This window comes from Pezoporus occidentalis, unplaced genomic scaffold (genome assembly GCF_034315485.1).
Source record: "Pezoporus occidentalis ecotype Australia unplaced genomic scaffold, CSIRO_AGI_Poc_V1 ctg4, whole genome shotgun sequence".
Classification (NCBI taxonomy): Eukaryota; Metazoa; Chordata; class Aves; order Psittaciformes; family Psittacidae; genus Pezoporus; species Pezoporus occidentalis.
Window position 1 is genome coordinate 1878565 of NW_026915724.1, and position 14510 is coordinate 1893074.

General features: G+C 37.3%; 1 protein-coding gene across 3 annotated transcripts in view; it reads left to right on the forward strand.

The window, feature by feature from the left end:
* UBE2W (ubiquitin conjugating enzyme E2 W) overlaps nt 1-14510 on the forward strand; it is a 66579-nt gene that overhangs the window by 21027 nt on the left and 31042 nt on the right. Inside the window, exons 3-6 of one of the 3 annotated variants that reach the window (XM_062633184.1) lie at nt 102-204; nt 3305-3460; nt 4611-4686; nt 10024-12901. In XM_062633184.1, coding sequence (XP_062489168.1) covers nt 102-204; nt 3305-3460; nt 4611-4686; nt 10024-10037 — 349 coding nt within the window. In that variant the 3' untranslated portion in view covers nt 10038-12901. Of the gene's footprint in view, nt 1-101; nt 205-3304; nt 3461-4610; nt 5266-10023; nt 12902-14510 lie in introns of those variants that run through there. The other 2 variants (XM_062633182.1, XM_062633181.1) reach the window with 2 other exon arrangements.

A 14510-nucleotide genomic window follows, 5' to 3' on the forward strand; every position in this document is an offset into this window, starting at 1 on the left:
TTTGCTGTGATTGGTAATCAATTAGATTTGTCCTGTGCTGCAGGAAGAAAATTGTAATTTGTCAGTCCACAATACTAAAAATATTTTTTCCCATTCATTAGATGGATTGTCGACATGGAAGGTGCTCCAGGAACCCTATATGAAGGGGAGAAATTTCAGCTTCTATTTAAGTTCAGTAGTCGGTATCCTTTTGACTCACCTCAGGTAACCTGATTTCTTTCTTCTTGCTTAATGCTACCTCTGGGTTATAGCTGCCTGACACATGCTGAATATAAATATTATCCACCTATCCTGGTATGAGATTTAGTTACTTTAGTTTGTATTAAACACATTGTGCAGTTGCTTTTTCTTTTAAAAATGAGACTGCAGTGAAGTATAGTGTTGTGACAGTTTACTTGGTTTCATAGGAGGTGAAAGAGCAGTGTAAATTGAAGGCTTGAGATTGATATTCATATATTACAAAAGAACAACACAGGGTAAAGTAGGAAGATTGTGTTGAACTGTGGTACAGGAGCAGAGTAAACAACAAACTGCTTTTTTCATCCCCTTTTTTGCTCCAGCTTATATTTTTTTCTAGTTTGTATTTAAGCCTCTTGCATGTTCTCTACTGGTGTGTTAATACATCTGGAGAAATGCTTGTGGTAGGGATTCTCATAGATACATGGTGACATGTCTAAGAGAGGCCTGCAAATCTAGTGGTTAGAATTGAGCTGGGAGGTACTGTGTTGCTTTCACAGCAGTGTAAAGACCTGAAGTGGCAGCAATGCTACCAGGCTGCAGAATGAGCTTTGTACAGCCATCCTTCCATTATCTGCGGGAAGTGTTACAAGACATAGCTGGTAAGAGTAGTGTTCAGCTATCAGCCCTGCTTTTCTGAAACAGGAGAAAGAAAAGCAAGAGCGCCTTAGTTGTTGGCTTGTCTGTTTCAGCTTAAAGTTCCAAGAATGATCTCTGACACTTTTCTCATTGGTGTTGAAACTGAAGCACACAGCTGTGAGAGACACTTAAACCATAAACATTACATATTTTTAGGAACTGTGATTAAAAACTAGAATGCTGACATTTCAGTCTTAGGTTTTAAAGAATAAACTGTTCATCTGTGCTTCTGCACTTCATGGGGTTTGCAGCGAGCTGCTCATAGGTAATCCACAACATTGTAGCCACTTTCATTTGATTTCAGGTAGGTACTGTTGGTACTCATTACCTGATCTGTGCATTAGGCTCTGTGCTATTTGCTGTAAAGCAGCAAATTAGATCTGTACATGTACAATGATTTTTAGCACAGAAAAGTTAGGAATTTAAGTTCCTGATACTTGTTCGTTGTAGACAATTTTATAAAAATGCTGCTGTGCAGTAAGTTCATTCTATATGATACATAATTCTTTTCCTGCAAATCTGCTTGCTGTGAATTGACAGTTTACACTTCTGCTGCTTAATCACTTGGTTGTTTTCTGCTTTTAAATGTATGTTGTCTGTCATAGTGTGCATAATTTTACTTGCCTAATATGCCGAGTTCTGGTTTTCCTATAAAAGGAAGACATTAGTTAAAGCGAAATATATTACTGGTTTATGAAAGTAAGCTCTTCAGTGCTTAAGAAATACCAGTTTAAAGACTTAGGGAAGATCATTTTGCATCCAGTTTTTCTGCTGCCTTAGAAATCCATCTGCCATTTAGCAGATAGGTGTTAAACTATCTGATTTCAGTTTCCTGCATGATGAAGATGTTGCTGCTTACTTGTCAGTGTGAGTGGGTGTGTTGTATGCACGTATACGTATTTGTACGCATACATATATATGTATAACTTAGGAAACACTTAAGAGGCTCTTGGGTATTATATATATGAGTGGTAGAGGTTTATTATGTTGTTGCATAAAAGATGATAGCGGTTATGTTGGGTAAGGAGCTTGGGAGGATAAAAGCTGCTACAAAATTTTTAATCCATTTCCCTTGGCCCCGAGCCAGCTATGCGTTTGGCAGGAATTTGACGTAAGAGCAGTGGTTGACAATATTGCTTTTCTAACATTTTTTGGACTGTGTAATGTTATCTTTTAATAGGGCAGAGTTAAGGTTCTAAATGCTGTTCTTCCATATTTATCCATGTCTAATAAAAATATATTTAATTTGAAATAATGATCTAAATATATTCATAGAATCATAGAATCGTTAGGGTTGGAAAGGACCTTAAGATCATCTAGTTCCAACCCCTCTGCCATGGGCAGGGACACTTCACACTAAATCATATCACCCAAAGCCTCGTCCAACCTGGCCTTGAACACTGCCAGGGATGGAGCATTCACAACCTCCCTGGGCAACCCATTCCAGTGCCTCACCACCCTAACAGGAAAGAATTTCCTTCTTATATCCAACCTAAACTTCCCCTGTTTAAGTTTTAACCCATTACCTCTTGTCCTGTCACTACAGTCCCTAATGAAGAGTCCCTCTCCAGCATCCCTATAGGCCCCCTTCAGATACTGGAAGGCTGCTATGAGGTCTCCACGCAGCCTTCTCTTCTCCAGGCTGAACAGCCCCAACTTTCTCAGCCTGTCTTCATACGGGAGGTGCTCCAGTCCCCTCATCATCCTTGTGGCCTTTCTCTGGACTTGTTCCAACAGTTCCATGTCCTTTTTATGTTGAGGACACCAGAACTGCCCACAATACTCCGGGTGATGTCTCACAAGAACAGAGTAGAGGGGCAGGATCACCTCCTTCGACCTGCTATATTCCCTGTGTGGTAACATACTTCGGTTGTACAAGTCTTTTATAGTTAATAGGATTGACGTGTTTTATTATTTAAGCTGGAACCTGGGTGAGTTGTCCAGAACCCAATTTCTATTGTGCTCAGGGTTATAGAAATATTTCTTTGTGAGTCTCATTGTAGTTCCTGGTGTATGATGTTGTGGCTTATGAAATCATCCAGTGTTTTGGCTAGGCAACTGTATTCCTTAGGACGTGAAAGACCAAATCTGCAAAATATAAAAAGTTTAGTTTGATGTCTTTATACTGTTACCTTTGCATTTTTCTATGCTGTATGAATATCCATAGAGAAAAAAACAACCTACACTGAACCATTTGTTTAACACAGTTTTCACTAGCTATTTAGGCTCCCATTGTCTTATTTTATATTTCATTTAATAGCTTCCAAAAATGAATGAACCTAACATGGTAAAGTGTATTATTTAGTGTAAGTGAAAATGGCAGATCCACTTCTTAAACAACGTATTACTATTTTCCCAAAAGCAACAGTCTTATTTAAATCTGGACAGTAAATTACAGTTGTTTGTTCTTTTTTTTTTTTTTTTTTAGGTCATGTTTACTGGAGACAATATTCCTGTTCATCCTCATGTTTATAGCAATGGTCATATCTGTTTATCCATTCTAACAGAAGACTGGTCTCCAGCTCTCTCAGTGCAATCTGTTTGTCTTAGCATTATTAGCATGCTTTCCAGCTGCAAAGAAAAGGTATGAGCACCTTTGGCACTGTTGGAGCAAAATAAGTAAAAGTTAATAGAATTCTGCATTGAGAAGTGAAGTTTTAATTTCAAAATTCTAAAATAGACTAAACTACTATATGTACATTTCTACTACTGAAAGGATACTGAGCTAGAACTGCAGAATAGTGCAGTAAGTGCTTTGTTACTGTTTTCATGGTAACCTGTGCATATATCATTATTGCAAAAAAGAGTGAATGGAACCCTTCTAATTGTACTAATTCTGAAGTTCAGTCATGTTTTAGGACAATTCTTTGTAAAATGATTCCATCTCTAAAGGCAGTGTGAAATAACTATTGAAAGGTCTCCAGTGCAGATGTTTGCATGGCTTTACAGCTGTACTATTTCAGTGATCATTGTTATTTTCATTTCAGGGAAGTAGATGGTGCTAAGCTGCTTTTTTGATCATGGATGAGTGGCACTAATACCTTATGCCATTTTTGTTAAATGTCTACCCTTTTATTCTTGACTATTGCAGTGGAGCGTATATGGAAGTTAGATGTGGTCAGAGTTTGTATGTCTGTGCTATCCAAACATGCCTATTTATGTCACATGCTGATCAGTCCTAGTTATGTGTATGTGATAGAAAAACACCCTCCAAATGGCTTTGTACTGTATCCTAAGACTCTGGTTATGCATAATGATGACACTTGTAAAGAAAGCTGAAGAATATGAAGTGTGGATCAGATACAGAATTCATGTTAATTTTTTCACCTGCTCCAAGCTGAGGTGTGTGAATGTGAATTGGATCTAATATATCAGAATTAGATTCCGAAATGCAAAAGGAATTTAATTTGGATTTTTTTGATTGGATGGTTGTGTTTTTTGAATCATAGCTGTTCCTTTCTTTTGGGTTGGTATTTTTGCTTTCTTAAAATTTATTTCCCTCCCTCTCTACCTCCAAACTGTTTTGTCTTTTTCATTAATTTTTTGCTTGAAGTATCTTCAGTAAGAATTATTACCTGGATCTGTAGGAGATTTTTCTTGACAAAGGTCTAGCTCTGCCTGTTGCCTCATTTTCACTGCATTCACATGGTAGCCTTTCGTAAGCTTATTAAATAGCTCATGCATTACAATATGAGGATTGTCTGATTATTTGTAGGTCTTTTTTTCTGTTGCAGAGGCGACCACCAGATAACTCATTTTATGTAAGAACGTGTAACAAGAATCCAAAGAAAACAAAGTGGTGGTATCATGGTAAGTATTTAACTACGACCAGGAATTTTGTTTACTTTTTGTTTTTTTCAGGCTGAAGGCAGTTAAAATGTAGGGAAGTAGGATAATGCATTCAAAGCCTTAAACTCTCCTTTTAAATCTCAAAAGTTATTAAAATCCTGTTTCTAAGATACTCTGCTGCATTTTTTTTTTTAATTATATTTCAGTTAATTCCTAATGGAAATTTAACAGCACAGATGTATAGGTTTTAAATTTTAGGATTGGATTGGAAAGAAAGTTCTTGTAAACTGTGTTTAGTCCATGACAAGTCTTAAGTTTTGTGTTAAGGAAGGTACATAAGGAAACTAGATTTAGTTCTCAAGTCAGGTTGTTTTTGTTGTAGTTTGTTTGTTTGTTTGTTTGTTGTTAATGCTTTAAGAGCTTTTATGGTAGTTGAATGGTGCTTGTATGTTTTTAAACAGCTATGTGATTTAATAATTTCCACTGCTAATCAGAGTTCCAGTGTGGGACAGTTGGCTGACTTACAGAGGCTCTTAGGAGCTAACAGTCAATAATATAGTAATAAGATTCTACATGTACATGATAAAAAAACAATATTAAAATTGCTATGCATAGTGTCATAATGTCTGCAGTGCTAGTATTGTGTTGGTTTGGTTTGTGTTTTTATTTGATGTTTGTTTTGGTGTTGTGTGGTTGTTTTGTTTGGTTGGTTGGTTTGGTTTGGTTTGTTTTCTTTCTCCTTTTTCCATGTGTTCTTTGTCTTTATACTCTTTCTTCTGTCCCAAAATTTCATGTCTTCTTCCCAGAGCTGGGGTTGTATGTGCTTGTCTTATCCACTTCATTGATGAGGAAAGAAAGGAGGAGGGGATAGAGATGGGCTGTGCTTCTTGAACAAACCTTTCTTTGTTTTCCATAGGGAAATACTGTACAAATGAGGTTATCAGGAGCTCACGTATTTGGGAAGGGTTATGTTAGGGCAGGTAATGCTGTATGCTAGGATGGTGCAGGAGGTGTTGATCCCATCACTACCTTTCACTGAAGGCTCCGTCATAAGATATCCTCTTGTTTTTTTGCTGCCTCCCCACCCCAGGACATTTCTTGTCCCCCTGTCTGAAATGAGACCAGGTATTTTGAGACAGTGGGACTTAATAACAAAAGAGGCAAACACCAAAGCCTTCGTCCTTAGATTCTTAAAAGCCTATGGATGCCTTAACAAGAAAAACTTGAGAGTTTCATAGTGCTTGCAGTGACCCTTGGGGTTTTGATACATGATAATTTAGGAGAATGAAACTCAGTTTCTCATAATACTCTTACTAGTATCTCTAAAACAAGGTGACTTCAATTACAGTTAGAGGAGTGTGTATGTCATGGGATTAAGAGATATTTAAGAAAGTCAGGACTATATACCATGTGATTGTACATTATATTGCTTTTAAGATTGACCCCAAGAATAACAATCCTGTTGCCCACAAGGCTGCATTTTTCATCTTTACCACATTATTCAGTAGTCACTTTCTCTTTTCTGATTTGTTTGGGGTTTTTTTTTCCACTCTTGTAATGTGTTTGGTGCTTCTCAATTTCTAATTTTGCTTCCTCTTCATTGGCAGTTTTGGGAGAGTTTTTATTAACTAGTTTGATTTTCACTTACTAGTTATTTTAAAAGAGAAACAAGTAAAGTTTCATTTATTCGCTTTGTGATTCAAGTATGTATCTTGTACTAAAATTGTTTTGACTCAGGATTGAAGGCTATCAAGGGGAGCAGTCTGCAGATCCTACTATGATTTCTTACTCATAACAGTCAATTTGAGTTAAACAAGTAAAACTCCAAATGAGTACATAAAAGAAATGTGGGTTATCTGACTCTGAAAGTTGCTCAAAGCCATTAGGCTGCTTATAGTCCATAGAATATGTCATTTAATTACTTTTAAGTAACTGCAGTGGCTGTTTTCTGGAAGCCAGAAAACCCTCCCCCCCCCCCCCCCCCCCCCCCCAGTTTCAAAACAACCTAGTAACCAACTTCAGGCAAGAAAAAGTCAGTTCTGCTTCTGCTTCAACTGAAGGGTCACGTATCTAATCTTGTGATTCAGCCACTTTGGGCTGGGTAAATTGGGGGAGAAAAACCAATCCAAACTGAGAAAGAAAACCAGCTACCCAAGGGTAAACCACTGGGTGAAATAAATGCCAGTGCTAATAGAACATGAGAAGGGAGATGCAGAGTGGTTCTGCCCCTTCTGTTGTCATTAGACTGGCTTAGCTTTAATGTGAAATTGAATCACTGTGTTTTGAAGAGGAAGGAGGAAGACTGTTGTCACTTTTAGTATATGCATTTGAAGGAATTATTTTTTTTTTTATTTTCCAGGGTTTTTTTCGTTTTAACTTTGAGCAAGTAGTGCGTGGTTGGGAGTTGATATAAAGGGAACCGATATGAACACAGACAAAATGGCCATTTGAGATGCATTCTGATGTGTAAACATGTGTCTCTGAGTATTTAGCTTATTACAGTTTGTAATCTCTCATTTCATCCCTGCCCCAACAAAGCAATTTAACTTCATAAGCAGAGTTATGGAGCCTTTTTTGCTACAAACTGATATTCTTGTTTTGAGGCTCTTGATATTTGATAACTAAATACATTTCTAGATTGATTGCCCTACCCAACACCTGCTTCAAGTGTACATTGTTTTTGTGAAATTTCAAGCTCGGAGTTGACCATGTTATCTTAAAGACAGAGGAAGAGCTTTCAGACGCAGTTTACTTAGGCATCCAGGCTGAAATTGTTTTCATAAAGCTGTTGCCTGGCTTTGGTATCAGGAAGTAGATTTTTGTGAAAACAGGACAATGGTCATAGTCATAGAATTCTAAGGGCTGGTAAGGATCTTAAGATCATCTAGTTCCAACCCCCCTGATATGGGCAGGGTCACCTCACACTAAACCATATCACCCAAGGTTCTGTCCAACCTGGCCTTGAACACTGCCAGGGTTGGAGTATTCACAACTTCCTTGGGCATCCCATTCCAGTGCCTCAGCACCCTTACAGTAAAGAACTTCCTCCTTATATCCAATCTAAACTTCCCCTGTTTAAGTTTTAACCCATTACCTCTTGTCCTGTCACTACAGTCACTAATGAAGAGTCCATCCCCAGCATCCCTATAGATCCCTGTCAGATACCGGAAGGCTGCTATGAGGTCTCCACGTAGCCTTCTCCAGGCTGAACAGCCCCAACTTTCTCAGCCTGTCTTTATATGGGAGGTGCTCCAGTCCCCTGATCATCCTTGTGGCCCTTCTCTGGACCTGTTCCAGCTGTTCCATGTCCTTTTTTTGTCGAGGACACCAGAACTGCACACAATACTCCAGGTGAGGTCTCACAAGAGCAGAGTAGAGGGGCAGGATCACCTCCTGGTCACGCTCCTTTTGATGCAGCCCAGGGTATGGTTGGCTTTCTGGGCTGAAAGTGCACACTGCCGGCTCTAGTTCATTTTCTTATCAACCAATACCCCCAAGTCCTTCTCCACAGGGCTGCTCTGAATCTCTTCTCTGCCCAACCTGTAGCTGTGCTTGGGATTGCTCCAACCCAGGTGTAGGATCTTGCACTTGTCATGGTTAAACTTCATGAGGTTGTCATCAGCCCACCTCACAAGCGTGTCGAGGTCCCTCTGGATGGCATTCCTTCCCTCCAGCATTTCAACCGAACCACACAGCTTGGTGTCATCGGCAAACTTGCTGAGGGTGCACTCAATCCCACTGTCCATGTCACCAACAAAGATGTTGAAAAGGACCAATCCCAACACTGATTCCTGAGGGGCACCACTCGTTACTGGTCTCCAGCTGGACACTGAGCCATTGACCGCAACTCTTTGTGTGCGGCCATCCAGCCAGTTCTTTATCCACCGAGTGGTCCATCCATCAAATTGATGTCTCTCCAGTTTAGAGACAAGGATGTCATGTGGGACAGTGTTGAATGCTTTGCCCAAGTCCAGGTAGATGACATCAACTGCTCTGCTCCTGTCCATCAATTCCATAGCCCCATCATAGAAGGCCAGCAAATTGGTCAGGCAGGATTTCCCCTTAGTGAAGCCATGCTGGCTGTCACCAAGCACCTTGTTGTTTTTCATGTGCCTTAGCATGCCTTCCAGGAGAATCTGCTCCAAGATTTTGCCAGGCACAGAGGTGGGACTGACTGGTCTGTAATTCCCTGGGTCATCCATTTTCCACTTCTTAAAATGGGGGTTATATTAACCTTTTTTCGGTCATTGGGAACTTCGCCTCACTGCCATGATTAATGGTGTTTGTTTTCAACCAGCACCTCCTTACTGCTTTTGGGTTTGTTTTGATTTTTTAGTAGAAAGTGTTTTCTCTGGTATTGGGCCTAAATTTTTAGTACACAGTTTAAATACCCCTTCTATCTCTTTTTCATTCTGTCCGGTGTATTTTACATCTATAGTACCCTACTGTCAAAATGAAGAGGTTTTTTTATGTGCAATACTATTAATGACATAATATTTTTCAGTGCAAATGTAGACTTATTCACTGTTATTTTATGCATACTAAGTCTGTAAACGGTAAAAATACTGCTTATGAACTTATATTTTCTAGGTGTGTGAGGTTACAAGTGCATTAAAAATAGTTTGCTTTCTGTTAACAAGCATAATATTTACTGTTGACAGATGCAAGTATACTGCAGGAAGAGAAATACCTTACTATTGAGCACACTGAAGGAAAGATTGCCATAAATTACACTTTTTTGTTATGTCCTGTGCAATTACAGTATCAATAATTTTGTAATGAAAATTATTTTCAGGTTTAAGATTTTAGGATTACAGTAGAAACATATTATTTTTGCATAATTCTGTCAGCTGTAGTTTGTTTTGATTCTTGAGAAATAAATGTATGTACATATATATGAGTATATATATGTGTGTATACATATATATATTGAATGCATCAGAAGGAGCGCACTCTGCCAGCTCTTATCACTACATATTCTTTATAAAAGGATTTCTCAATGTGATAATTAGAGTGGACCTACTGTACTTCAGGGGTGCAAAATGTTAGGTGTATTTGGTTTTTCGTTTTCCTGATGAGTGGCGTTCCAAATATAGACTATGAAAATAACTGTCCTTTTAATGGAATACTTGCCAATTCTAATGAGTCGGGGAGCGTATGTGTATTTTTGGAAGTTTCATGGTTAATACTGTCTTTTTACCTAGTTGTTACTGAACAGAAACACAGAATTATTCATTCAGTGTATTTCCACTGCATGTTACTGTCAATGCTGGGATTATTTCTGCCTACAGCACCTTGCTAATTTGGATTTAGAATGTTTATATGTTTTCCATAAATGCTCTTCTTTTATTTTTAAAGATGACACATGTTGATGCCACCATTTTGTGATCCTCGTAGCAGAAGATAGTCCTACTGAGAAAATGAGCACTTTGATCATTCAGTCTTTGAACTTTAACCTTTGACTGGAAGTGACCTATAGGCAATGAAGACTACTTCCTTTGACTGCATTTTTACTAGTGTGCATTCTGGGCGCATGTTGATCGCTGGTTCAGTCCATGCAACTGACATGCTTTTATTAGTCATACAGTATTAATGCAGGTGTCCAGAAATGTCAGAATAATTCCATTATTTTTATTTTAAGCTTTTGGAAGAATTCCAGGTCTTCATATATTGTGCAATAACACTGAGCTCCTTGGCGGTTTTGGTGCATCCATTGCCGGCAATGGACATTGTACCAGGGAAAGGTTTTGCTCCTGCCACAAAAAAGATTGGTGCATGACAGAGTTTATGGAAGTTTCAGATATATTTGGATTATAAGCAAGGGATCGACCATTACCTTAAAAGCTACCCCATTCTTTGATATTTGGATTCTATGCACTGTGATTACAAAACTAGCAGCATGAGTTACCATGCTTAGCTGAAGGACTTTAATAAGATCATTGCATATTTATTAAGTTGTTATCTGCTGTCAAATTGTTTTGACATGGAAGGCTTTTCAAGTGACATTGGCAGAGAGGTACAATGTTATCCCTATGGTGAAATAAAACTACTTTTTGTATATAGTTATTCATATCTCTGAAGCAAAGGTATGAGTAATTTAGGGTATGAGTGATTTAATCAAGAATTTATTTTGGAGATAGGAGAGGATGGCAGTGATATAACTGAACTTGCTGCAGTCCATAATTGGGCTTGTAATTTGTACTTTAGAGCTTTTTCCAAATAGATTGCACACTGTTATTTCCTGCTAGCCATCAGCATGAGCCCTACTGCCTACACCAATATTTCATTTATTTATGTGTTTGAAAGCAATCCATATAACATTTTTTTGTTTGCATTCACTGTTTCTTTTGTGTTGTATGTCATGTTTGAATGTTACAAAACAATATTTTGATTGAAAAGCTTTGTCAGAAGATATTTTCATGTAAATTATTTCTTTATCTTGTAAGCATCATCTTGTCTTTTAATCCTGTACTATAAAAAGAAAAAAAAAATACATTTTTGACAGAGGCTTAATGTTTTGACAAAAAAGTGTGGACCTTCTTATTTAAGTTTAGACTAAAGTATATTTTCTTATCTTGCTTATCACATGCATCCATACCAGTTTTTTTTTTCCAGGCTTTTACTTCACCAGGAAAGGGGAAAAAGCCTAAAATCAGACATTTTTCTATGGAGCAACATTTATTGAAATGATAGTTGTTCTCACCACTCTGTAATATTTTGATACTGCCATTAGTTGTCTTTTTAGGAAGCACTTTTATAAACTTAATACCTTTACACATATGCAAAATTTCTATAACTTTTTTTTACTGTTGCCTTATTATTGCACTCAAAAAAACGTAAAATCAAGCAATTAATGCATGAATGTGTACAAATAAAAGCCAAAAGACACCCCTATGAAACCTAAACCCAACCCAGACTGAATAACTACAATAGCAAACAGAAAATTGGCTGAAAATACTGATTCTTTCTTTTTTCCTACTGCTCTGTGATAACTGACAAGTTTTATAGCCTTGTACATACTTCTCTGTTACCTAATATTTAAAACATATTAAAGTATAGATGCTTAACTCAGGGTGGATAGAATTCAGATGGATTTGCTTCCTTCAGAGAAGTGTTTTTTACAGCAACTGAATTATGAATATTGGCAGTGAAGTGAGGCTACAGTATATTTCAGGAACTGCTATTTTTTCTACTGTACTGAAAATATCTCTTGGCCTTTAAAACTCAATGGTGAAATCTAGCTTTCAATATAAATTTGATGTGTGTATATATTTTCACAATGAGCCTGTAAGACATAGAATTCAGTTTCTTTTATGAGCCAAAAATAATAATTTTAAGCAAATGAAATAGTACTGCTCCTGCCTCTTTGTTTAGCAAAATTTTATTGTTGTGAGTTGATCAAACTGGTTATTCTTGGAAATGGTTTTGTATGAAAGAGCAGCAATCTGATAGTTAATCTGTATATTCATGTTAGCTGCTCTGTATTGATTGAAGTGATTGATGCATCTTTGAGAAATTCATGTATGAATGAAATCACATAATGGATCCTATCAAAGAGTCCAAAGGAAAGAGACCTTATTGTGACACAAGGTAATGTCTCTGAAGACATGGTTCAAGTACATCTCGGATTCATGTATCTTTTCATATGGTGGCTTGCCATACTACAATACATGGTTTCTAGAGAAGCCTTATACTGTATGTATTTTGTTGAAGATGGGTGTTATAGTGCAAAGCATTATTTTATTGACCTATGCTATCACATGGACTGCAGTGAAGTTAAGTGATCAAATTTGTGCTGCTCTTTAATCTCCCCTATAATGTACTTAAAAAAAAAAAATACAAGGTAGCTTAGAAGAGAATGTACCTCAGGTCTTTTAGTTTACAGTTCAAATGTCTCCATTGGTTCTCTTGTAGATCTGTGGGTAAGTTCACCTATATACAGAGGGCCAAGACAAAGCCTGTGTACCACTCAAGCCCTCTAAATAGTGCAGCTATACTTACAATGCTATGATGTCCTAAAATAGGGCTTGAATTAGATTAAGGTGGTGCCATTCTTTCTGTAGGGTGACCCTGTGTATGTAACTTTCTTTCACTTGGAATTTCTCACATGAAATGGTTACAGAATTAGCTTGAAACAATCTTGCTTTTATTTTATGTCAATGTTCATGTTGTTAAACACTTTGTTTTGTGTTTAGTGTCTTTATACTATAACACAATAAATTCTTGTTTTAAAGTAGTTTGCTACCCTTGAATGGAAATACGTGTGGGCCATTTCATGGTGGAGGGCGGAAGCACTGTTCCTTACATTCAGTTACTCTTGTGACAAAGCTGTCAGTAGTTCAGAAATGCTACACTGGCTGTCAAGGGAAGAATTATGATAATAGTAGGAATTTTCTCTTTTCTCCCAAGGGTATGTTGTAACAGCTGAAGGAAATAGTCTCTTAAAACAAACAAAAACCATAGTAGTGCTTCTATTTCTCATGTATGATCAGCTGGCTCCTTATCATGGTTCTTTGCTATTTGACGAACACTTCAAATACTGAATGGGGAGTTTCAGAAGCAGGATTCTTGTTTGCTTGCAGTGGTGGGAATAAAGTTTCTATTACATCATTAGCATATGTCAGGACTGTTAAATGAAAATTCTGCTGCCTCATATCAATAGCTGCTTTCAGTCTTGTGCAGTGTTTTATTCCAGAGATGATGGCTTCTGATTTGTAAAAAGGCACTTTTTTAAAAAGCCCTATTTTTGTTGAAAACAAAGTTGTTTTTTTTTTTTAAATTCATTTATGATATGAATACTGTTCTGGATGCTTAACTATTATTACTTTATTTGAAATGCTGATGAAATCTAGTTCACATCTCAGGTTTTAAAGGTACGGTCTGAGGAGACCATAAAATTCCCATGTCAGTAATTAAGTTTTAGAGAAGAGATTAAACACACGCCTGTCAGGAAAGGTTTAAGTACAACTGACAGTAAGACTTTCCTGTCTTGTTCTTGGTGAGGGTTTTTTTATATATGTAAATATTTATTGAAATGAATGATGTTTAAAAACGGGGTGGATGGGGAAACCACTGTGGTGCTCATATTTCTTAGAAGATGGCCTGTCGATATTAAAAGCTTTGCAGTGGTGCAGCTATATAATTCTAGCTTTGTGGAGAGAAACAGTATAGTTTTTGCCTCCTCTGGTAAAGCATTATGTTGTGTTTGCACACTCACAAATACCGATCATTCTAAAAACTAATAGGTTTGAACGAGCTTGTTTTCCAGTTACTTATAATCCAAATTACTCAATCCATTTTGGAGTTGCTCTCCTCATCAGTGGTACGTGAAGAGTTGAATGTTGAACTGGCTAAGGGGAAATAAGCTGCCTTAGTGAGACTCAGTCTGCAACTGCAGCTACAGAGCAGGGTGGGAAGGGGGACTTGGAATTTGGTTTGTGTGCCAGGTAATTGTTGGCCTATAGTTTCCAGAACTTCTGTGAACTTTCCAAACTTTCCAAATTTAAATCAAGTTTTAAAATAATAAAATTGGAAGAGTGAACCCTCTTTTCCTATATTAAAATATACTTCAGAAACACGAATTTGAAAATAATTATTTCAGTTTACTGATAATAGCAACACAGGATATTCTGTTCACTTGCCCTGTTTTTTCCCCGCCAGATTTTAAGTACTTTTATAAGTAGTATTCGAAGGATTTTGAACAGTTGATTCAACTTAAGTTCATTCTCTCTGGGGCTACTTAAAATTGAGGTTGTTTTGGGTTTTTTTGTTTTGTTTTGGTTTTGTTTTGTTTTGTTTTTAATTACAAAGCAAGAGCATTTTCAGTAACTTTGCAGTTCCAAAGT